This window comes from Homarus americanus, unplaced genomic scaffold, assembly GCF_018991925.1.
Source record: "Homarus americanus isolate GMGI-L3 unplaced genomic scaffold, GMGI_Hamer_2.0 scaffold8226, whole genome shotgun sequence".
NCBI lineage: Eukaryota > Metazoa > Arthropoda > Malacostraca > Decapoda > Nephropidae > Homarus > Homarus americanus.
In genome coordinates, this window is record NW_024717620.1 from 2,902,045 (window position 1) to 2,928,260 (window position 26,216).

Here is a 26,216-nt window from a genome sequence, read left to right on the forward strand (position 1 = left end):
ACCATGCCTGAGATGGTGACCTGATGGGGAGACCATACCTGAAATTGACCTGATGGGGAGACCATACCTGAGAAATTGACCTGATGGGAGACCATACCTGAGATAGTGACCTGATGGGGAGGCCATGCCTGAGAATTGACCTGATGGGGAGACCATGCCTGAAGTGACCTGATGGGACCTGATGGGAGACCATACCTGAAATTGAGCCTGATGGGAGACCATGATTTGAAAGTGACCTGATGAGGACCATGAGAGTGACCTGATGGATACCTGAAATTGACCTGATGGGAGACCATACACAGAAATTGACCACAGTGGGAGAATACATACCTGAGAGGAATTGACCTGATAGAGACCATAGTTGAGAAAGTGACCTGATGGGTAGCCATGCCTGAGGGAAGTCAGCCTGATGGGAGATACATACCTGAAATTGACCTGATGGGGAGACCATACCTGAAAGTGACCTGATGGGGATACAGAGAAGTGACTGATGGGAGACCATGCAAGAATTGACCTGATGGGGAGACCATGCCTGAGAGAGTGACCTGATGGGAGACCATACCTGAGAAAGAAATGACCTGATGGGGACCATGCCTGAGAAAGTGACCTGATGGGGAGCCATGCCTGAGGCCCGGCCTGATGGGGAGACCATACCTGAAATTGACCTGATGGGAGACCATGCCTGAGAAGAAGTGACCTGGTGGGAGACCATACCTGAGAGTCCGGCCTGATGGGAGACCATGCCCAGGAAATTGACCTGATGGGGAGACCATACCTGAGAGAGCAGCCTGATGGGGAGCCATACAGAAAGAAGTGACCTGATGGGGAGACCATGCAGAAATTGACCTGATGGGAAGACCATACCTGAGAAATTGACACAGTGGGGAGACCATACACAGAAAGAAGTGACACAGTGGGAGACCATGCCTGAGAAGAAGTGACCTGATGGGGAGACCATACTGCCTGATAAGTGACACGATGGGGATACCATACACCTGAAAGTGACCTGATGGGGAGACCATACCTGAGAAAGTGACTGACTGGGGGAGACCATACCTGAGAAAGTGACCTGATGGGAGACCACCTGAGATGGTAAATGATGGGAGACCATAGTTGAAAGAAGTGACCTGATGGAAGACCATGGTTGAAAGAAATGATGACCTGATGGGAAGACCATGCCTGAGAAAGTGACCTGATGGGGAGACCATGCCTGAGAAAGTGACCTGATGGGGAGACCATGCCTGAAAGTGACCTGATGGGGGAGACCATGGTTGAAAGAAGTGACCTGATGGGAGACCATAGTTGAAAAGTAGCCTGATTGGAGACCATACACAGAAAGTGACCTGATGGGGAGACCATACCTGAGGAAAGTGACCTGATGGGGAGACCATACCTGAGAAGAAGTGACCTGATGGGGAGACCATAGTTGAGAAAGAAGTGACCTGTTGGGGGAGACCATAGCAGTTGAAAGAAGTGACCTGATGGGAGACCATAGTTGAGAAGTGACACCGATTGGGAACCATACCTGAGAAGAAGTGACCTGATGGGAGACCATACCTGAGAAGAAGAAGTGACGACCTGATGGGGGAGACCATAGTTGAGAAGAAATGACCTGTGACAAGGAGACCATAGTTGAGAAAGTGACCTGATTGGAGACCATACCTGAAGAAACAAACCTGATGGGGAGACCATACCTGTGAAAGAAACTGATGGGAGACCATACCTGAGAGAAGTGACCTGATGGGGAGACCATAGTTGAAAGAAATGACCTGATGGGAGACCATAGTTGAAAGTGACCTGATGGAGACCATAGTTGAAAAGTGACCTGATTGGGGAACCACATCGCCATAACATCACTCCTTCCCACGGTAAGACCGTGACATGGGGAAGAGACCTTACCTCAAACGACGGCAGGAGGGAGAGACCTTACCTCAAACGACGGCAGGGGGAAGACCTTACCTCAGACGACGGCAGGAAGGAAGACCTTACCTCGAACGACGGCAGGAGAGAACTTACTCAGACGACGGCAGGAAGGAGAACCTTACCTCAGACGACGGCAGGGAGGAAGACCTTACCTCAGACGACGGCAGGGGAGGGAGAGACCTTACCTCAGACGACGGCAGGAAGGAGAGACCACTCAGACGACGGCAGGAGAGAACCTTACCTCAGACGACGGCAGGAGGGAGACCTTACCTCAGACGACGGCAGGAGGAGAACCTTACTCAGACGACGGCAGGAGGAGACCTTACCTCAGACGACGGCAGGAGGAGAGACCTTACCTCAGACGACGGCAGGAGGAAGACCTTACCTCAAACGACGGCAGGAGGGGAGAACCTTACCTCAGACGAGCGGCAGGAAGGAGACCTTACCTCAGACGACGGCAGGAGGAGAGACCCACCTCGAACGACGGCAGGAGGAGGAACCTTACCTCAGACGACGGCAGGTGGAAGACCTTACCTCAGACGACGGCAGGAAGGAAGACCTTACCTCAGACGACGGCATGAAGGAAGACCTTACTCAGACGACGGCAGGAGGAGAGACCTTACCTCAGACGACGGCAGGAAGGAGAGACCTTACCTCAGACGACGGCAGGAGGGAGAAGACCTTACCTCAGACGACGGCAGGAGGAAGACCTTACCTCAGACGACGGCAGGAGAGGAGAGACCTTACCTCAGACGACGGCAGGAGGAGAGACCTTACCTCAGACGACGGCAGGAGGGAGAGACCTTACCTCAGACGACGGCAGGAGGGAGAGACCTTACCTCAGACGACGGCAGGAGGGAGAGACCTTACCTCAGACGACGGCAGGAAGGAGAGACCTTACCTCAGACGACGGCAGGAAGGAGAGACCTTACCTCAGACGACGGCAGGAGGGAGAGAACTCAACCGAGAAAAAAAGTTACTTGAGACCATGAGCTCAGCGGGAGGCGTGAGCGAAGACCTGAGACGTGATCTGACCAAGCTGCTGGTAATGTTGCAGATTCTCTCTCGTGACCACGTGACAGTAGCCGTGGATGCTGTGGTTTACTACCGTGTCCACGATCCCGTCATGGCCGAGAACAATGTGGAGGACTACAGGTAGCCAGGCGTGGGTCAGCTCTAGTTCTATACTAGCTCCTCCCAGCCGTCACCCCACCCTAGCCTTATGGTCCTTCTCTGGTGTCCGCTTGTACATTAACAAAAACATTAGGCACTCAAGGGACCTTTTGGCTAAACTGTTGTGGGGTGGCTATACTGCTGGTGGCTCCTGGATCTGTGTTACTTTTGTTGAGTGAATGTTGACCTGGTGTTACTGTGTGCCTGCTGCAGAAGTTCTTAGTTCACCTTGTCTTGCCGACGGAACACTCCAGTAACAACAATGTGTCACCATTTGCTCCCTTGGCACTGTGAGTAGTGTGGTACCCCTCTATTGCTGCCGCTGCTGGTAATGATGATGCTACCGCTGCTACGACTCTCCCCTGTCCCATGATACCACTAAAGCTCGCTTCTGTTGTGCTCTGCCGCCACCTGGCCTCCTACCCACCCATCCCTGTTGTAGCATCCCCCTCATCCCCACCTCTACCCGCCCTTCCTCGTTGTTTGTGCTTCTCCCCACTGATTTACTTTGCATTTTAACCCTTCACCATCTCTCCCCTACGTCCCCTCACGCTGCTTCTGTTGTTATTGTGGTTGGTGGTGGTGCTGCTACCTAACTGCTGCTTCCCGCTGGAAATAAAATCCAACTCCTCCACTATTGTGTCCACTATACTCCTCTCCCTCCCTCCCTTCCTCCACCCCGGCCAATGGTACTAAAGAAGTGTTGTGTGTGACACCTCGCCCCTACGAGATGTTCTCTCTCTCTCTCTCTCTCTCTCTCTCTCTCTCTCTCTCTCTCTCTCTGGCCTCAAGAGCTCTCTCCTCACCCCTTTGCTTTTCAGATACTGTCTCGCGACTCAGTGACCGTGTCTGTGGATGCCGTTGTATACTACCGTGTGTCTGACCCCATAATGGCACAAACTAACGTAGAGGATTACAGGTACACGGGAACTTGGCAATGCCGCTTTTCCCCATGGCAACGCCGCTTTTGCATCTCTCGTGATTGCCATTTGTTGCACTGGTGTGATCTTTAATGAGAGGGCAATTAATCTTAACTGAAATGGGTTTTGATATATATTAGGGTTTTTAAAAGACGACTGCTAAAGAATCTGGTTTTATTTACATATTCCTGTTTTTGGTTTAATATTTTTTCTCGGTTTATTTTAGTTCATGTTTAATTTTCCTTACAGTTTTTTTCCGTTTTTCTGTTTATCCCTGTTTTTGTTTTTGCTCTTTGGTCTACTGATATGGGTCTAACCAATGCACATGCTTCTTATTCCAACTCCCGTTTAAGTATACAGATTAATCACTGCCAAGTGGTGTCAAGGATTAACAAAATCTAGTTCATATTTTTTCTAGCCAGACAGTCAAGGCAACTCATTTATCGCCTCATGTCTGTAGAGAGAGAGAGAAATATTTTAGCCCAAGATTGCCATGATGCCTCGAACTCGAGACGCAGAGTCATCACGGGGGAGTATGCACTAATTAGAATCTAGATCTTTGGCTGTTCTTGATTTCCATTGGTGGCTTAGGTTATGCTGTACCAAAGGCCTGTTCCTCACGTAATGGCTCTCTTTTGACTGCATGGTGCATTTGCTCCTCAATCCTTGTCGTGTTTTCAGAGGCCTTCATCCCCCAATCGTCGTTGCAATGTAAGTCAAGTTAGCCTCGCGCTACTCTTCTCCTCAGCTCTGCTAGTCTCAGCTAACAGCTTACAACACACACACACACACACACAGTTGAGGTGGTAGTTCCAGCTCTCACCTCAGCTCAGTACACACTATTTAGGTATTTCCAGCAGCCACTACATCAGTCAAGAGGTCACCGAGGCTCACCTGGGCATAGTGTACACAAACTAGGCATACGACAGATAATGTTTGGTGGCATTAAGGTTATTATTATTGCTAGAAGGTTTGGGATGTTTGGGTAACATGTTGCTGTTGAGCATCACTGGAGGTAAGGCGAGAAAAAACAATTTGAAAACTTAGATTATTTGAGAGTGTAATGGTGAGACATTTAGTGTAATAGTGAAGAATAACCTGGTCAATTTTAGCGTATATGATGTAAGTTAGTATGTGAAGCTAACTTGCAGCTGTACTAGTCAGTTCACAGTAAAGATTCAACGACTCATCGTGTCACTTGTTTTAATCCAGCCGATAGTAACAGTGACAGTAGATGTACAGCACAGCACAGTAGCAACAGTCTGTTATCTTTACGGCCAGACAACTCAGTGACCCCCCCCCCCTTACACCACCACACAGGGAATATACATAAAGTTAGAGCTTGCACAAAGGCCGAAGATTTCTCATCCCGAGGAAGTGCGAGCAGCAACAAACACAAAAATTTGCATGGTAGGACAATAGTGTGTGTTGTAGCTCACGCGCGCGCACCCAGCTAGCGGTTACTGTCCTTCCACTCCACCTGTAAATATTTTTTAATTCCATCGCATTATAAAATACTAATAGCCTGTAATCATGTAATTCAAAAACAAAATAAAAGCCAATAATAAACAGATGACCTGATAACCACTAGTTAAAGTCCCTCCTGTGAAGAGAGTTCGTTTACAAGCTGCAGCAGGTGCTCGGGCGGCTCACGGCGTTGGCATAAAATGTCTCCAGAAAGCTTGAAACAAAACACTAAACACCGAGCACTTATCGCTTATTGTTAATTATGACCTAGTAATTATAAGATCCTGTTATGTTGATTTTAACATGTTTAATTTAAGTCCCCATTAACATGCTTATATTAAGGGCCCCTTTGATCGGCACACGATTGATGGGGCGTGCGGTGTGTAGCGCTCGACCCATGTTCCCACGAGAAGGTGAGCACTGAGCAGCTTCCATGAGTGGCTTTATCCTCCTCACCACATACTAACAGCTGACTCCCACCACACTACCCTTTGACTCACAGACTTAGTTGACTGCTAATGTGTGAGTGTGTGTGTGTGTGTGTGTGTGAGCGTGTGTGTGTGTGTGTGTGTCATGATCATTTTGGTTGGCTATGTTGCAGTATTTGGTTTGCAAATCCACAAAAGGCTGGGTTTTATTCGTTCTGTTATGAAATTTTGTCTCGTTTTCCCTTTATTTAGTTATTATTCCTGTTTATATGAAGCCTTTGTTTGCCTCCTTTTGTTTCCATCGGCAATGTGTCGGTCCTCTACAACGGCGACCACAAGAGGAATTCAAACAGGGACTCTCCTCCCTTCTCTAATCCAGACGTTTCTCCTGTGTACAGTGAGGCAAGGAGGCACCACTTAGGGCACGCCACGTCGTTAAGCTCACTCAGAAGGACGGCTGATGCTGGGTTATCTCCCGCCAGGACTTGTTTGACTCCAGCAGCGATCATCATTAACTCGGACCAGAACATGATGGCGTCCCCCTTAGTCTTGACCTTTTTCCCTCATACAAAGATGATCCTTTTGAGTGAGCCTGACAGCCTGTCCTGCCCTTAAGTGATGGCGCCCTTGCCATCAAGAGTTGTCAACTAACTGGAAAAACACCACCACCCTCTCAGTACCTCTCCTGCCGGTCGCACACGGCTGCCAGACTATACTAAGACACAAGTTTTCTGAGGAAATGCGTCAAGGATCCATAATCAGATTTAATGTCGGAAAAAAAACTTTATATTTGATAAGCCACGGAGCCAAACTCCCTCAGCCGAGTACCTCCTCCACCACTAACGTTTCCTCAGTTAGTTGAGACTGGAGGGCAAATACGCAGGCTCATCAGTTACTGTAAACCTTGAGCAAGAGGGTCGTCCCCCAGCACGGATCGTATAGGAGAATAGACCCTTTGGGTAAATTCTTTAGAACGCCACATGGTGATGATGTTGCTCCATTTTACGAGGTGGCTGTCAGATACTGAGAGAACTAGTGCCAAAAGTTCTCTTTCGGGGGAGTAAGAGTAGGGTGTAGACGGAGCCGGGAGATGATATCTAACCCGAGCGGGATGTTAATAGTGTCGCCTTAGGCTCCCTCTAGTTGTCATAATAAAGTTGTCGCTCAGCTGAGGATTCTCACTCAACAAAACAGCGTAGTATAAGTTATAATAAAAACACTGTAGCTCGCCATGTTCATATATAAAAGTAAATGTTTCCCTTTTATGGGTGACATGTTGAGGGGAACAAATGGAAGGCACACTATTGTAAGCCATTTTTAGGCTGTTTACAAACGTTCATGTTGGTTACACTGCAAAGTGATTTACGTCTGATGTTGTTCTCTGAGAATTGTTTACAACGTTTGTGTGAGCATCAACTTTATTATTGAGTTATAACAGGTACGTTTCCTGTAGAACGTGGAGATAAATAAGTCTAGTTCCACTCTCAACAAAAAGTAAAGGTTCTGTCGGCTGTTAAAATATGAGTTGGCTGCTCTTCCTGGCTTCCCGACCTCAGTACTGCTGGCCCGGCCCCCAAGTGTAAGTTTAAATAATAAGCTTTAAGTATTCATGCCAGAAATTGTCAAAGATACATTACAGTGGTTCAGGTCACACTGTTAACTACAGTACATCACCACAAGGACATTTTCTAACTTGGAAATGGTTGTTTAGTTAATTTGTTATCGCAACATTACGTTTACAGCCATCGGATAATCTGACTTTCCATCCGTCGTGGAGAAGAGCGCCCCGAGGGTACTGTAAACAGCGCCCCCTGGGTACTTAAACAGCGCCCCGAGGGTACTGTAAACCGCCCCCTGAGTACTGTAAACAGCGCCCCCTGGGTACTGCAAGCAGCGCCCCGTGGGTACTGTAAACAGCGCCCCGTGGGTACTGTAAACAGCGCCCCGTGGGTACTGTAAATAGCGCCCCCTCCTGGGTACTAGGAGGCCGTACATCGTCTTCTTGTACTATGATTATAACTTATTTTTCATGACTTGTTTCCTACTGGAGCGAGAAGCGCCAAGCCCCGTGCATTAGGGGCACGGTAATGGGTCGTCTCCGGTGATAGATGGACGGGTCCAGGAGAGGGCAGGAACCACCACAGACCAGGAAACACTAATGGCGCTTAAGGAAGGACCCGAGGCTCCTGAAGGGCAGGAGCACCTTCGGGTTAAGAGTTTGTGACTGAGTAAAAGGCTTGAAACTGAGACGGTGGTGTTGTTTGTATTTTCTAGGTGTTATCCAAGGACTCAGTAACGGTGTCCGTGGACGCTGTGGTGTACTACCGTGTGTCCAACCCAATGGCTGCCGTGTGTAACATCTCCGATTTCAGGTATTAACACATAATATATACTCGCTAATCCTCAGACATCTGTGACATAAGGGGGATTTATTTCATATATATGACACCGAATGCTGGATTGACCACCAACCTGAACCAGTGATGTCAACCATAGACGAATGGTGTCTGCCATCTTCAGGTTGTGTTAAGGATTCAGCATTCTGTGCCTCTGCACCACATGGGACAACCCACCAACGTGACCTGATTGGCGATTCCTTTTCGTTCACCTTCAGTATCGAGCTCTTGACTAGCTTGTGAATATAAGAGACCCAGCAACAACTCGATATTTTAGATCCTGGATGATGTAAGGATAAAGAGAGAGCCACATGAGTCACCAATCAGGCCGTGTGAGGGTGATGCTCCCTCCAGGAGGCCGCCCACCAGCTCAGGGTAGTCGGGCGGTAAGTCACATTTCTTCCACTGTTATGTCCGCTGAGCTAAGCCGTGTAGTGTACAGTTGTCAATATACTGCATATATTAGTTAGGTTGGTTCTGGTGCCGTTACCAACACAAGGAAGTGACTAGTGTATTTGTGCTTAATGACTCTACAAAATTGAAGGGAAACTTTTTCTTGTTTCTTTTTGTTTGCATCAACACTGAGTCAATAATGTAAGAATGAACAACAAGAATAATACAGTACAGCACAAGAGAGACACCAGTCAAGGTTTACACCCGGCCTCACAACAAGTCACAATATTGTGTTCTTGATCAAATTAGTGCAGACAATTATGTCTTTCATAGAGTCAATAAGAACAACTGAATCTCTGTCTGAATTGATCTAGTAATTGTAACTTTATATATAGTTACCTTTACCGGACTGACAAACTGCTTGTAGCTGTACACTATTCAGAAATTATTTCGGTCACAATCAAGGCTGTCCATCTTGTGTCATAAACAAAACTGACAAGTCTCTTTGAACCAGAAACAGTACTTTGGCACACACACACACACACACACACACACACACTAGTTCTTGCCAACTCTCGATGAAGATAGCTGTGTGAGGACACTCACACCACTTAACCTGCGGCAGGAATTCTGCCTCAGATTCGCGAGTAAACTTTCCTTGAAGATTTCTAGTTGATTATTTTTATATTATATCCAAGCGGCTCACGGACTAACGTGGATGAATGAGAGGAACTGAACAGCTGCTTCTCTGACCTGCGGCCCCAGGGAGAGTCACCCGGGGGGGCATCTTTATTATTAAACAATATTCCAGTTTCGCAACACTGGACTAACACACACACACACACACACACACACACACACACACACACACACACTTCTCATTTCTTATCGACAATATTCGTAGATTTGCTATCTATTTATTTACTTCTTAAAATCTGGAAAACTTCGATGTTGTATTCTTGAACAAAGCTGGCCCTCACTCACTCACTCACTCACTCACTCACTCAGTCACTCACTCAGTCACTCACTCACTTACTCACTCACTCACTCACTCACTCACTCACTCCCCAGTAAACAATGTGAAGGCAGCGGTACTCACCCTCACACCAGCTCGATACATTAATCAAAACTTAATTCTCAATGCGGCATCGAAGGTTCATAGTGTAGCGATATAGCTTATATAATACCCTCCCTGTAACTCGGATAATATATAACAGATCCCTCTTATGTGTGACCTTACATGAGCAGCCAGGGTTGACCTTAGTGCACATGTCAGTGTTGGAGCAGGAGGCAGTCTCTCCTCTACAACTCTTCCCACCCAGTGCAACTTATTATTTCTACTTAGGACATGAATGTTTCCTCTCAGTTGTCATGAATCGTTTTAGTTTGTGATATTAATTAACTTCTTTGTCGATTAATATTATTTGCTGTGTTTAATTTTAAGTTGCTTTATCAGTAGAACGGTTGTGGTAGATATGAACAGATAGTATCCATGTTAGCGATCACTTGTGCTGTTGTCATGTTACATTATTATTAGCTAGTATTAGAAGCACTAGAGAGAAGAACGTCGGATGTCTTGAACGCACTTGACTACCCCAACGCACCCTCGTCCTCCCACTGTATAGTAGATAATATATTCTCGTTACTCTATAGGACAACTTATTTTCGTTCGATCGTCTTCAACACCTACTACTATTTCTGGGTCTCTCTCTCACTCGCCTGTGCTTATTCTCATCCATTCCTATCCACATTACTATCCACATTACTTTTCCAGTGCCTATCCACCTCCATATACTCACACTGATTCACCCTCATTAGCCTTGGTGCACTTCTCCATACCTAATCACGTTCTCTGATCCATGTGTACCTGTGTCTCGCTTATCCATACCTAATCACGTTCTCTGATCCATGTGTACCTGTGTCTCGCTTCTCCATACCTAATCACGTTCTCTGATCCATGTGTACCTGTGTCTCGCTTCTCCATACCTAATCACGTTCTCTGATCCATGTGTACCTGTGTCTCGCTTCTCCATACCTAATCACGTTCTCTGATCCATGTGTACCTGTGTCTCGCTTCTCCATACCTAATCACGTTCTCTGATCCATGTGTACCTGTGTCTCGCTTCTCCATACCTAATCACGTTCTCTGATCCATGTGTACCTGTGTCTCGCTTCTCCATACCTAATCACGTTCTCTGATCCATGTGTACCTGTGTCTCGACGATAAAGCAATATTTTTTATGTCCACCTACAGCACACAGTCACCACCACCTTGCTCCACTAAGTCTTCTACCTGACTATGACCATTGTGTACACTGATGATTATTGTTGTTATTCTCATCACCTTATTCGTGTCCTTCTGTTTAAGCAATACTAAACGCTCACATTTGCATGTTCTCTATAAACACAAGTTATAATGCACGTGTGTCTACAATTTCCCTTTTTTCTAAATCTTCACAAACCTTACGACTTTTAAAAGAAACAATGACTGACTCAGAAAATCCAAAATATTTCCCCAGAATACAGATAATCCAATTCCTTGTTTTATTTATTAAACTTCTTTTTCTTCAAATATTCATTCCAACTATCTGAAGAATTGTGACGGACAACACAGAAAAGTCCAAAGGTTTGTCGTAGGAAGACTGAGCCAAGAACCAAGTATCGTACAAACTCACTAGGAAAGAAAGTTTGACCAGAGGAAGGTTGCAGTACGCAGTAGGTGGGTGAAGCCCAACACACACAGAGGCTCGGGAACACGTAAGTTGAGGAGGTAGAAGCGGGTGTTACTCGAGAAGCTTCACTTGGCTGGTGGTGTGCCGCTGATGGTACGTATACCCCACACCAACACTGTCCACACGTGATATATCTAAAAGAAATTACTTTTGTCTTCATCTTTTGTCTTTATCTACTTATTTTCTTCTTTGTCGTAGTCTTCCTCTTATTCATTTTTCTTCGTCGTCGTCTTCTCGTTTTCCTATTCAAGGTTTTCTTCTTGTCTCTCTCTTCCTCGTTGTCATTATCGTCTTCCGCTTTTTCTTCGTCTTTAACTTCTTTAGGTTCATAACATTGGGAAACAGACAGTTGGTCACAGCAGTCAACATTCTGCCATTAAACAAACTATTATGCTCTGTGTACTATCGGTTACCATAGTCAAGGGATGCGGCGGCCGAGTGGTTATCGTGCCCACCTCTTATCCTAAGGGCCACTGGTTAGCTCCCAAAGCACCCTCAGTTTACCCACCTATGAAGAAGTCGAGAGCAGTCCCAACCACTCTTCCTTCTTGTATACCGAAAGCTTAGGCCTATAGAAGCCAGTTTCACTTACACCATAGTTAGGAAATAATTTGTTACGGGGGGTGTTAGCGACAAAACCTTCACATTTACGTCGAAAAAATCAATAGAAAAAACCCAACATTTCCATATCAACAAAGGTTCAGGGAAAGTTTTGATTAGTTCCCCTTCTCCACTGTTCTGTACCACACTTGTTCCCACCACAGCCCAGGTATCGGTGATCCACCTCCACACCTTGGACGGAACACCTCCTTCGCATGGTAAACACACACACACACACACACACACACCATGTTCACATACACACACACATACACACACCATGCTCACATACATACACACACGCACACACACACACACACACTGCTCACAGACACACACCATGCTCACATACACACACTATGTTCACACACACGTACTGTACACACACACACACACACACACACACACACACACACATGCTCACATACATACACCATGGTCACATACATATCCATGCACCATGCTCTCACTCACACACACACACACACACACACACACACACACACACACATGCTCCATACACATCCACACACCATGCTCACATACACACACCATGCTCACATACACACACCATGCTCCACAGACACACACACACTGCTCACAGACACACACCATACACACACACACACACTGCTCACAGTCACACACACACACACACACACACACACACACACACACACACACACACACACACACACACACACATATGCTTTAGAAATTATTATTGTTTCTTTACGCTCATCGTTTCTTTTATCACTAAAACAATGAACTTGTAGAGTCTCTCTCTCTCTCTCTCTCTCTCTCTCTCTCTCTCTCTCTCTCTGCACTATATACAACACCTAGCACTATAGTGAGGAGGTGAGCCACAAAAGTATCAATACAATACTATACCACACCCGAAGGATCTCTGTAAGTGTACGAAAATTTATATCTCTATATTGATTTTCTCGTTTCTTAAAAGGACGAATTTTTGTTTAATGTTCCTTTAAGAAGAGATAGAGAGAAGTGACCAATTGTCTTACCCTCTATGGCTTCAACTCTTTACTGGGTCATAAGAAGAGATAGAGAGTAAAGTTCACTTCCTATATCATTGACGTCATATTGTGGGGGGGAGTTTCTGGCCGACCTCGTCTTACCGGTGCGAAGGACGAACAAAACGCTAGTTACGTTATCCTCTTTAATTGATTCAAATAACCACTACTACAATTATTATCGTACACGTTAAAAGATGTTGAACAAGGAACACTAAAATATAACAGTTGTCAATATATTAACTACAGTATATATTTCTATCGAGATGTTTGTCCTGTGCATTGAATCTATTTCAGTATCCTCAGCGAATGAAGAACTGTTCTATATGCTAAGGAATTATTAAATAGCCTTTATTTTCCAATGTTGTGGCTTTGGTCAGTAGTTTCTTTAGGCATCGTCACCTGTAGACCGATAAATGCTGGAATACTGAGGAAAATATCGCCTGAAATTGACGGTATACCAAGCAATGCATCATCTCGTCTACCCTCGCCTGGTGACTTGACACGAACTCACACCAGCATCAGTTTGCTTGAACATATAAACTGGTGACATGTAATTGAATTTGATCTACTTTAAGCTTCGGGCTGTTGATGGGAAATTAGTCATAGTAAGATCGCTCAACGTAATGGGTAATAGTTTTGTAATAGGTAATAGTCTTGTAATAGGTAATATAGTCTCTTATAATGAGTAATAGTCACTTGTAATAGGTAACAGTCTCTTGGAATGGGTAATACTCTTGTAATGGGTAACACTCTATTGTAAATTAAAACCATTCAATATTGTAACTTGACACTGTTAGGAAATTGTCAATTATCAGCTGATTGAACGGGAAATAGTTTATAAGACTCCGACCTTATGTAATGGGAACTAGTTTATAAGACTCTGACTTAATGTAATTGGAAATAATTTATAAGACTTCGACTTGATATAATGGGAAATAGTTTATTATAAAGGACGTTTGAAATAATTACTAATAAACTCGGATCAATAAGGCAGCAGTATCAGTCGCTGGTCACACAACATGAACGGAAGTCGTGGGTTTCTAAAATCACATATCCTGAAGTAACTTTTTTATGCCGTCAACTCGAATCATTAATTGACTCTGGGAAACGAATCATTTGAGCTGATCAGCCAACAGCAAGGACCTACTGAACGTGTCAGAAAACGGTAGCCACAACAATAGGGGATAGAAGCTATTTAAGAATATGTATTTCAGCTGTTGATATGAGCTCGTAACAGAGAAGGGATTACGGTGCTGTTATTGTTGTTGTTGAGGGATTCTGAATCACACGTAGAGAAAAACGGCAAAGGTTCCAATTGTAAGAGATTGGATCGCTTTCTCTCTCTCTGTTTGTGGACTTAATATCGAGGAGGAAGTGTAGTGACGGTGTAACTCTCAGTAACTGGGGTGGAATGGGCAATTAAGTTTTGTTTGGGAAAAGGAATTATGAATTAAAGATCAAATTAGAAAATTCATCACGTTAATACAAACAACATGTGGAGGTAATAGAGCCTCGAGGTTAACAACGAATGTAATATTTCGTTTATAACTTGAGGTGTTTATCCCGGCAACCAACACACTTTTCATTAAGGTAAATGAAATCTGATGCCTCGGGGATAAGTTCAAAAGCAATTCGAGTTGTGTATAATGCTTGAATAACTTGAGGCGTTTCTTAAATGTAGGAAATACCAAGTGAACCTCACCCTACAGGCCTACACCTTGACTGGCCGTACTTTATTGACACTTAATTAAAAAAATATAACCCTATACTGTGATTAGTTTCAAATGCTTTGTTTCTTTCCTATCTTTTTTAGTTTTAGAAGAAAGTTAACACGCGATAAAGAAGTTAACACGCGATAAAGAAGTTAACACGCGATAAAGAAGTTAACACGCGATAAAGAAGTTAACACGCGATAAAGAAGTTAACACGCGATAAAGAAGTTAACACGCGATAAAGAAGTTAACACGCGATAAAGAAGTTAACACGCAATAAAGAAGGTAACACGCGATAAAGAAGGTAACACGCGATAAAGAAGTTAACACGCAATAAAGAAGGTAACACGCGATAAAGAAGGTAACACGCGATAAAGAAGTTAACACGCAATAAAGAAGTTAACACGCGATAAAGAAGGTAACACGCGATAAAGAAGTTAACACGCAATAAAGAAGTTAACACGCAATAAAGAAGTTAACACGCAATAAAGAAGTTAACACGCAATAAAGAAGTTAACACGCGATAAAGAAGTTAACACGCAATAAAGAAGTTAACACGCAATAAAGAAGTTAACACGCGATAAAGAAGTTAACACGCAATAAAGAAGTTAACACGCGATAAAGAAGTTAACACGCAATAAAGAAGTTAACACGCAATAAAGAAGTTAACACGCGATAAAGAAGTTAACACGCGATAAAGAAGTTAACACGCGATAAAGAAGTTAACACGCGATAAAGAAGTTAACACGCAATAAAGAAGTTAACACGCAATAAAGAAGGTAACACGCGATAAAGAAGGTAACACGCGATAAAGAAGTTAACACGCAATAAAGAAGGTAACACGCGATAAAGAAGTTAACAATAAAGAAGTTAACACGCGATAAAGAAGTTAACGCGATAAAAAAGTTAACACGCGATAAAGAATGTAACATGCGATGAAGAAGTTAACACGCAATAAAGAAGTTAACACGCAATAAAGAAGTTAACACGATAAAAAAGTTAACACACGATAAAGAATGTAACATGCGATGAAGAAGTTAACACGCAATAAAGAAGTTAACACGCGATAAAGAAGTTAACGCGATAAAAAAGTTAACACGCGATAAAGAATGTAACGTGCGATGAAGAAGTTAACACGCAATAAAGAAGTTAACACGCGATAAAGAATGTAACATGCGATGAAGACTTGTTCTAAATATAATTATCTTTTTAGTACACAGTCTCTCCAGGTATCGCCCAGTCAGACACTCCACCAGGTCAGCACACAGTAGGTCCCAACAGCTGAACCAATGACACACTATAAAGGATCTCACAGGAAAAACAACTAAGCTTCACGAGGTTTAAAGTTCTTTTGTATCATGAATGTGAAATGAAAACAATATTAATTTAGATTGTTGCGGTGTTAGGTGACGCAGCTGGTGTAGACTCTCATGTATGTCAGAGCGTCATCTGTGGTGTAAACTCTTCAACTCTTTCTTCGGGTCTTTAACTCTTCAAATATAAACTATGTTAAACTTATCAACTGTGGTTCAGAAGTTTAAGAGTCACATGAGAACGTCAGGAATGAGCTCTGAGTGATGGTAAGTACTAAGCTTTGAACTTTGTGGTGTGTAGAACAATCTGTTTATTTCTAGTGTAGACAACGGCTCCGCTTTTTCTCAACTAATAGTTCTTAATGTTTATGGTTTTCAATTATGTTATATATTTTTATTTTATTTATCGGTGATCTTTTTTTTTTTTTTTCATTTTTCAAATTTGATCAGTTAGTTATGGGCAGTACAAGAAACGGGGCTGAGTTCCGCAAGACTCCTCCATATTTATCCAGATTTCAACATTTATTGTATATTTTATTATTATTATTTCATGGCCAGCACCAGTTATATAAATACATTATAAATATATAACTTGAGTGGGGGTGTGAACAGGTCATATCAAAGGTGACCTCTACGTGGCCGCCAAGTTGTCCACAGACCAGGGTGCAGTTCATGAGGTACCCCTAAAGTCACTCATTGTCTACGTTAGTAAATAATTCTTGTATCCAGACTTATCATATTGTCCTAAATTTGTGTTAGTATATTTATTTTTATTATTATCATCGGGGTATAGTTACTCACAGTACCTTTACCGGGTTATATAGAGCAATGTGAGTGGACACTTTTCATTTAGACTGACTTAATTTTTTTTTCTTTCTTATTCGGACAAAAAACACGAATGTTAGTATAGTGATCGATGCTCATTATACATCCGGATTTAACATCGTTTATCTTTAGTAGTCTGGATTTAGCGTCACCACTTGCTAAACCGGATTTATTGTCGACATCTTCAGTTACCTGGCTTTAATGTCGTCTTTCAACCACCCTGCTCAGTAACCCGGATTTTAAGGTCGTCACCAACTGGGGTGTAATGGCCGTCATTCTCAACTACCCAGATGTGTCTCTTCTCTGCCCCTTCATAACCCTTATTTATATCGTCGGTGTTCAGTAAACTGGATGTATAGTCGTCAGCTTCAGGAACCTAAGTCACCTGGTCGCAATTTGAGGAGGAGCAGCACCTCGACACCTTCACCTACAGGATCCAATAATGAACTACAGATCTGTCAGAGAAAAGAGTGAATTAAATTTTCGGTTCCGCTGCTCTGAGGTCCTTATCTTACTACCTAATGCCTTGTGGTTCTGACCCTGACGACTCGTGTGCCATGATCAGGGACTTTAAGCCTTGAGCCTCAGTTCAATAAGGGTCAGCTTTCGTCGAGTCAAAAAGACTTGGTAAGAAGAAAACTGGAGGTGTGAAACTGATTGAAGTGGTTCTTTCGGCTTCTAGTCACTAATCATTGCACACCTGTGACGGACGGAAGAGGTAGGTTCCCTAGTATGTAATGATAACCCTGGCTGCCCCATGTTGGTTATACCTCAAAGTGCATCTTTTCTCTATAATAAGTCTTTAGAGTTGTATAAACAGACATCCTTGGAGAAAAAAATGTATCGCATGTATGTGTGTGTGTGTGTGTTTATATACAGGTCATGTTCCCTGTGTTCCGATGATGGCATTCCCAAGGTAAAGAACAACAGCGTTACTTATTATCAATGTACTCAAGCTAGTTCATCATGTGTAGTAATACTTGTTAATAATAGTGTTCACGAGTCAGATTTACTTATCTTATCTTATCTTGCTTATAAATGATAACACTGTAATACTGAGTTATCTCTTGTCATTATTAAGTTACAGTTTGTTCTTCCTGCACTCAAAGTTTTTTTTTTCCTGTTCATGATAACTCAAGAAGTAAAGTATATATATTTTTTAAAGTCAGAAGACGATTTGATTATTTAATGTGTATCAGAACATATTATTACTGCTACATTCATTATCTCCACCATCATTACCATCACTAACATCGCCACCACTACCGCTACCACCACTACTACCACCACCACCCATCCACCTTACACTACCACCACCACTACCACTATCACCACCACTACCACTATCACCACCACTACCACCCATCCACCTCACACTACCACCACCACTACCACTATCACCACTACCACCACCACCCATCCACCTCACACTACCACCACCACCCTATCACCACCACTACCACCACCACCATCCACCTTACACTACCACCACCACTACCACCATCTCATCACCCCTTACCCCCCACCCATCCACAACCTCTACTAATACTGAGCCACTTACAGCCACTCGACTCGTCTCTTAGCCGCCACTACCTTACGAAATGTCTTGGGAACGAAGAATTTGGCTGAGATCCTGAGCGAGAGAGAGAGTATTTCACACAACATGCAGAGTTCCCTAGACGAGGCTACCGATCCGTGGGGCGTCAAGGTGGAGCGAGTAGAGATGTAAGTACAACCTTTATACCTATCCTGTCTTGGGAGGGATAGGAGGGGTAGGGATATGAGAGGTGGGAAGGGATAGGAGATATGGAGGGATTAAGAGCGGATTAAGGATAAGATAAAGGAGTCGGAGGGGTGGGTTTTGGGTACATGTGGGCAGGATATGGGTGGGTGTGGGTTAACCATCTCTACGTCCCTATTATCTCTCTCCCTGTCCCCTAATCTTTATCCCCTCCCCTTTACCTCCTCTTCTTCCCTCTTCCCTCACCTTTATGGAACCCCTTACCTCCCCCTCCTCCTCCTCCTCCTCCTCCAGGGACCGCGAATTGATGTTAAAACTCCATTCAGGCCAAGAGCTCCCTCCCGGCACAAGTGATTTGCGTACATCAACCCACAGTGCTCTCTGACTCCGCTTTTTGTTATTCTTGGTTGGCTGAGTCCTGGTCCTGCCGTCTGGCCACTAACTGTCCCACACCACCAGCTAATGGGTCTGGAAGCTATTACTGGGGGGTGTAAATGGGAACAAGTGAGAAGTAATTCAAATGGGAGGCTGAGGGCGGTGAAATAGGTAGAAGAAATTGGTAATGGGAAATGAATCGGGGGGGGGGGGCGCTTTGTTGTAAATATTAATGAAAGCTTGAAGTGTTTTCACAAGAGAGGTCATCTACCACCCGTGCAGCGCTTCACACCCACTAGGCACACTGTGACGTACGTGACCTTAGTGGGGGGGAGGTCACATTTAAAGGTCAAGTTGAAAACAAAACTGACCTGATACGTCTTCAATACTCATCCAGTCATCAGTATGCAGGACCTGTTAACACTAGTACATCGGCTGTTGCTCGGCACCTGATACAAACTGACGACCGGACAGACGGATGAGCCAGAAATAATAATGGTCTGTGTTACTGCGTCAGATAATGTAAACAAAATATAGACTGGTCTGAATTACATAGATATAGATTAAAGCTTTAGATAGGGTAGACAAGAGACAACTGACATACTTGGGGCTGAAAGCTATAAAAAAAATGGCAAAAAATTGGGAGGGAAATGAATGAAAATTCTTATGATGCATATTAAATAGGGACAAGAAAACACATTCACAGAAAACAATAGAGAAGAGGAAGTAAACAGAAGCAGATGAGATATAAAGCAATTAAGATATAAGGAAAAGTTTTGGTAAATACTTAAAAAATAAAAGCTGCAAAGAAGAGCAAAAGGGAGATACGACTTGATAATGACGTAATAAATGATAGATAAAAGAGTAGTGGAGAAAGGGTGATGGGAAGAAGAAGAGAAAGATAAACAAGGAGAGGGAAGAGAAGATAAAAGAGAAATAATAACATATGTCATTATCCATGAACAACTACGCTGGACTGGCCATGTTACCCACATGGACTACAGTAGACTGCCAGAGCAGCTACTTTACAGTCACCTAACGAATAGTAAACGTAACGCCGACGGGCAACTGAAGAGGTATAAGGATAGTCTTAAGACAAACCTGAAAAAGTGCCATATCGACCTCCTCACCTGGCAGACGATTACTCCACACCGTAACGCTTGGAGGAGCACCACACAAGAAGGTGTCAATACTTTCGAGTTAGCCAGACTGCATACCGAGGCAGACAAGTGCCAGCGCCGGAAAGACGCTGCCGCCGCCCCTCCCGCACTAGTTGTAGCCCTCCACACGTGCTATATCTATAGATGGCATTGCTGGTCCCTTATCGGGCTCTTTAGTCACCTCATAACTCACCAACCTAGGTGACATCCTTAATAACTCACATCATTGTGTCATAGTTGGATGATCGTCATACTTGGCTCCGAGTGACAGCAAAGTAGTAGTGGTGGGAATGGTAGAGAACTAAAAACATGATTCAAGAAGAGGAATGAAGATGAAAATTATAACAAGACAGTGAAGGAATTAAAAAGAAGAAAAGGAATTAAAAAAAATATTCAAATGATAAAGTGAAAACAAGAAATGGAAAGAATTACAGACAAGAAGGAAAATCAAGAACATGAAACAAGAAATACGAAAAAAGGAGGAACATAGGAACAAAAAATCAAATGAAACAGACAAAAAGTAAATAGGTAAAAGAATATACTAATAAAAAGAGGAAAAAAATAAAATGGAAAGCAGAAAATAACAGACTGAGAGAAGCAAGACTCAATACTGTGTTTCCCTCAGATATTTTGTTTTACTGACAAATTTTACAAACAATTTAATTTAATGCTATTTTCTTTGAGGATAATGAAATAATTTTAAGCTTTTAGAGATGTGTGTTAACCTGGGATGTGTTGAGTGTGTTAACCTAGGACATGTCGAGTGTGTTATACTGGGATGTGTCGAGTGTGTTAACCCTGGATGTGTCGAATGTGTTAACCCGGGATGTGTCGAATGTGTTAACCCGGGATGTGTCGAATGTGTTAACCCAGGAAGTGTTGAGTGTGTTAACCCTGGATGTGTCGAGTGTGTTAACCCGGGATGTGTCGAGTGTGTTAACCCTGGATGTGTCGGGTGTATTAACCCGGGATGTGTCGAGTGTGTTAACCCTGGATGTGTCGAGTGTGTTAACCCAGGAAGCGGTTTTGAGGGTGTTTAACCCCTTGAGGTGTCGAGTGCAACTTGGATGTGCCGAGTGTGTTAACCCTGGATGTGTCGAATGTGTTAACACGCAAGGATATACTTCAAGCCCTGACTCACGCTAGATGCACCGGCTCTGACGCATGTTAGGTTGGGGGCAGTGAGGAGGGTTAAAGGGTGTGAGGAGGTTGGGGGGCAGTGAGGGAGGGGTTGGGGGCAGGGAGAGAGGCTGGGGGGGCAGGAGAGAGGGTTGGGGGGGGCAGGGGAGGGAGGGTTGGGGGGCAGGGAGGGAGGGTTGGGGGGGCAGGAGGAGGGTTGGGGGGCAGGGAGAGGTTGGGGGGGCAGGGGAGAGGGTTGGGGGGGCAGGGAGGGAGGTTTGGGGGGGGCAGGGAAGGGGAGGGTTGTGGGGGGTAGGGAGAGAAGGTTGGGGGCAGGGGAGAGAGGGGTTGGGAGGCAGGAGAGAGGGTTGGTGGGCAGGGGAGGAGGGTTAAAGGTGAGGAGAGGGGAGGGGGGGCAGGGAGAGGGTTGGGGGCAGGGGAGAGAGGGTTGTGCAGGGAGGAGGCTGGGGGGGCAGGGAGGGAGGGTTGGGGCAGGAGAGAAGGCTGTGGGGGGCAGGAGGGGAGGGGTTGGGGCAGGAGAAGGCTGTGGGGGGCAGGGAGAGAGGGGTTGGGGGGCCAGAAGGAGGGGTTGTGGGGGGCAGGGAGAGAAGGCTGGGGGGCAGGGAGGGAGGGAGAGGGCTGGGGGGCAGGGAGAGGCTGGGGGTCAGAAGGGAGGGTTGTGGGGGCAGGGAGAGAAGGTCAGGGGACAGGAAGGGAGGGTTGTGGGGGCAGGGAGAAAAGATTGGGGGGCAGGGCGAGAGGGTTGGGGCAGGAGAGGGGTTGGGGGGCAGGAGAGAGGGTTGGTGGCAGGAGGGGGGGCTAGGAGGCAGGAGGAAGAACAGAAGAAAAGGCGATACAGAGAAAGAGGAAGGAGAAGAGCAATATGTGAAGGAAGTAATGGTGGAGGAGCACCCTAGTACCTGGAGTCAAGCCGGATTTATGGTGCTTATAGTGACGCGGCGAGGGTGTTGTGGCGCCCCTCTACTGCATGTCCTCCCCTCCACGCCTTCCTTTCCTTCCCCACGCCCTCCTTCCTTCCTTCCCCCCCACACCTCCCCTTCCTTCCCTTCCCCACACCCTCCCTTCCTTCCTTCCCCCACGCCTCCCTTCCCCACACCCCTCCTTTTCTTCCTTCCCCACACGCCCTCCTTCCTCCTTCCCCCACACCCTCCTTCCCTCCTTCTTTCCCCACACCCTCCTTTCCTTCCTTCCCCCCACACCCCTCCTTCCCTCACACCCTCCTTCCCTCCTTCCCCCACACCCTCCTTCCTTCCTTCCCACACGCCCTCCATTGGGAATCCCCTCCTTCCCTCACACCCTCCTTCCCTCCTTCCCCCACACCCTCCTTCCTTCCTTCCCACACGCCCTCCATTGGGAATCCGCCAAAATATTAACCCATCTCCTATAATACCTGTGTCAGCTTTGGTTAAGTCGATGTTAATTATAAACTCTTATAGTGCTCTTTATTAACACAGTAACATACAGTTGTGTTGACGTAAGATCAGCGAACACGTAAGATTATGTACTGGGGTTAGCTGATAGAACTAAAGGTCTCAGGGACTTTGATAAACTTTCACCACATAAACTGAGAAACAAGTGCTATCCAATATCCTCACTAACTCAACTACGATACATTTACAAACAATATCCAAAGTGGTGCATTCCTATTTCCATTCCTATTCCTGACCATTCCTATTTCCCGACCATTCCTATTCCCGACCATTCCACTGTGTAACTTCAGCCTGCAATAGACACACCATATATTTGGTATTTGAATTTTGAGCATAACTAAGAGATAATGGAGCGGTAGACAGGACAAAGAACTCTGACCCGTAAATTCCCTGTCTACAGAGGTCCAAATACTAACTCGGCCTAAAAGTTATATACGTGGTAATTGTTCGCGGGAAAACAACCTTTAAGCTAACAGGACATAGAGTCTGAAGTGTAAACCAAATGGCAGCACACGGGAAGTAAATCCTGACGTCGACACATTGATGGGGTGATAATAATACTACACTACCACGTAATCCTATAAACAAACATACGGTGAAATGATCCATATATTCCCTTGGCGTAGAGGTCAAAGTACTACACACAATCAGCACTCCGAGTTTTATAGTGTTACTCACAGAATATTCGCTTTTAAACTTGATCAGCAGCGTGTGGGTGTTAGTACTGCTGCTCAATGGCCTCACAGATTAAAGGTTCAATGTTTGTGTTGCAGGTAATCACTGATAGGATAATAATCTGCATAAATATAACATTGCGCCAGGGCACTAGTTCACCATGCAAGGCTGCAGGTATAAACAATTAATGTGTACTAGCACAAGTTATATTAATTAATCTGGCTAAAGTGATACATTCATAGTGTTAATCCGTAAGAGAAGTAATTTATAACTTCACTTAACTTTATGAATATATAAAGTTGGATATTGTTATGTTAAATAAGTGTTGGGGAAAGTTCTCATGACTACAGGTGTTGGGGAAGGCTCTCATGACTACAGGTGTTGGGGAAAGTTCTCATGACTACAGGTGTTGGGGAAAGTTCTCATGACTACAAGTGTTGGGGAAAGTTCTCATGACTACAGGTGTTGGGGAAAGTTCTCATGACTACAAGTGTTAGGAAAGTTCTCATGACTACAGGTGTTGGGGAAAGTTCTAATGACTACAAGTGTTGGGGAAAGTTCTCATGACTACAGGTTAGAAAGCACTACAGGTGTTGGGGAAAGTTCCTTGACTACAGGTGTTGGGGAAAGTTCTCATGACTACAAGTGTTAGAAAGTTCTCATGACTACAGGTGTTGGGGAAAGTTCTCATGACTACAAGTGTTAGGGAAAGTTCTCATGACTACAGGTGTTGGGGAAAGTTCTAATGACTACAAGTGTTGGGGAAAGTTCTCATGACTACAGAGTGGGGAAAGTTCCATGACTACAGGTGTTGGGGAAAGTTCTCATGGACTACAGGTGTTGGGGAAAGTTCTCATGACTACAAGTGTTAGGAAAGTTCTCATGACTACAGGTTGGGGAAAGTTCTCATGACTACAAGTGTTAGAAAGTTCCTCATGACTACAAGTGTTAGGGAAAGTTCTCATGACTACAGGTGTTGGGGAAAGTTCCTTGACTACAGGTGTTAAGCGAAAGTTTGGCGAACAGGTGTTGGGAATCTGCAGTGGGGAAAGTTCTCATGACTACAGGTGCTAGAAAGTTCCCTGACTACAAGTGTTAGGAAAGTTCTCATGACAGTGTTGGGGAAAGTTCCATGACTACAGTGTTGGGGAAAGTTCTCATGACTACAGGTGTTAGGGAAAGTTCTCAGACTACAGGTGAAAGTTCTCATGACTACAGGTGTTGGGGAGTTCTCATGACTACAAGTAGGAAAGTTCCTTCATGGACTACAGGTGTTGGGGAAAGTTCTCATGACTACAGGTGTTGGGGAAAAGTCTTCATGACTACAAGTGTTAGGGAAAGTTCTCATGACTACAGGTGTTGGGGAAGTTCTCATGACTACAAGGTTGGGGAAAGTTCTCATGACTACAGGTGTTGGGGAAAGTTCTCTGACTACTGTGTTAAGAGCCAGGTCTTGACAACTGGTGTTGGGGAAAGTTCTCATGACTCAGTGGGAAAGTCTCATGAAGTGTTGGAAGTTCTCAGCACAAGTACTGGATCCACCAAGTTCTTATGGTATACAAGTAATGGTTCTTATGGTATACAACGTGTGACTAGTGACAGCCCTCATATACCAAAATTTATCGTCCATGGTCTCATATGCTTTCCCACAAAGTATACACAGATAGTTGTTTTAGCTACTCTGTGTACAGCCCTTTAGTGCAGTTCTCTCGGTGTTTTTTAAAGTTATGTGCCAACTGCAGCTTAAGTTGGGGAATTGATTCATAGCTTCTAAGGCCCAGAGTGGTTCATTTATATACATTCATTCCTGAGCCACAGCTGTATATCATCCATAATATACCTGAGCCACGGCTGTATATCATCCATAATATACCTGAGCCACAGTTGTATATCATCCATAATATACCTGAGCCACGGCTGTATATCATCCATAATATACCTGAGCCACAGCTGTATATCATCCATAATATACCTGAGCCACAGCTGTATATCATCCATAATATACCTGAGCCACAGCTGTATATCATCCATAATATACCTGAGCCACAGTTGTATATTAAAAGAAACAGAACCTGGGGGTTAGGGAGACAGGCACCTCGGGGGTCAGGAGACAGGCACCTCGTGGGGTCAGGAGACAGGACCCTGTGGGGGTCAGGAGACAGGCACCTCGTGGGCAGAGACAGGCACCTGGGGGGTCAGGAGACAGGCACCTTGGGGGTCAGGGAGACAGGCACCCTGGGGTCAGGAGACAGGCACTGGGGGTCAGGGAGACAGGCACTGGGGTCAGGAGACAGGCACCGGGGGTCAGGGAGACAGGCACCTGGGGGGTCAGGAGACAGGCACTGGGGGGTTAGGAGACAGGCACCTGGGGGTTAGGGAGACAGCACCTGGGGGTAGGGAGACAGGCACCTCGGGGGTCAGGAGACAGGCACCTGGGGGGTCAGGAGACAGGCACCTGGGGGTTAGGAGAGACAGGCACTGGGGGTTAGGGAGACAGCACCTCGGGGTTAGGGAGACAGGCACCCTGGGGGTTAGGAGACAGGCACCTGGGGGTCAGGACAGACACCTCGGGGTTAGGGAGACAGGCACCTCGGGGGTTAGGAGACAGGCACTGGGGCAAGACAGGCACCTGGGGGTAAGACAGGCCTCGGGAAGACAGCACCTGGGGGGTTAGGAGACAAGTACCTGGGGTGGGGTTAGGAGACAGGCACCTTAAGGAGACAAGCACCTGAGGGGTTAGGGAGACAAGTACCCGTGGGGTTAGGGAGACAGGCACCTG

The 26,216-nt window shown here is 45.2% G+C and overlaps 1 protein-coding gene across 4 annotated transcripts in view; it reads left to right on the plus strand.

The window, feature by feature from the left end:
• The window catches only part of LOC121858949 (band 7 protein AGAP004871-like), a gene marked incomplete at its 5' end in the record, with an annotated part of 79,729 nt that overhangs the window by 22,038 nt on the left and 31,475 nt on the right, over nucleotides 1–26,216 (plus strand). For 2 of the 4 annotated variants that reach the window (XM_042355606.1, XM_042355604.1), the window contains 2 exon segments: nucleotides 3,918–4,015; nucleotides 18,480–18,641. In XM_042355606.1, coding sequence (XP_042211540.1) covers nucleotides 3,918–4,015; nucleotides 18,480–18,641 — 260 coding nt within the window. 4 annotated transcript variants of the gene reach the window in all.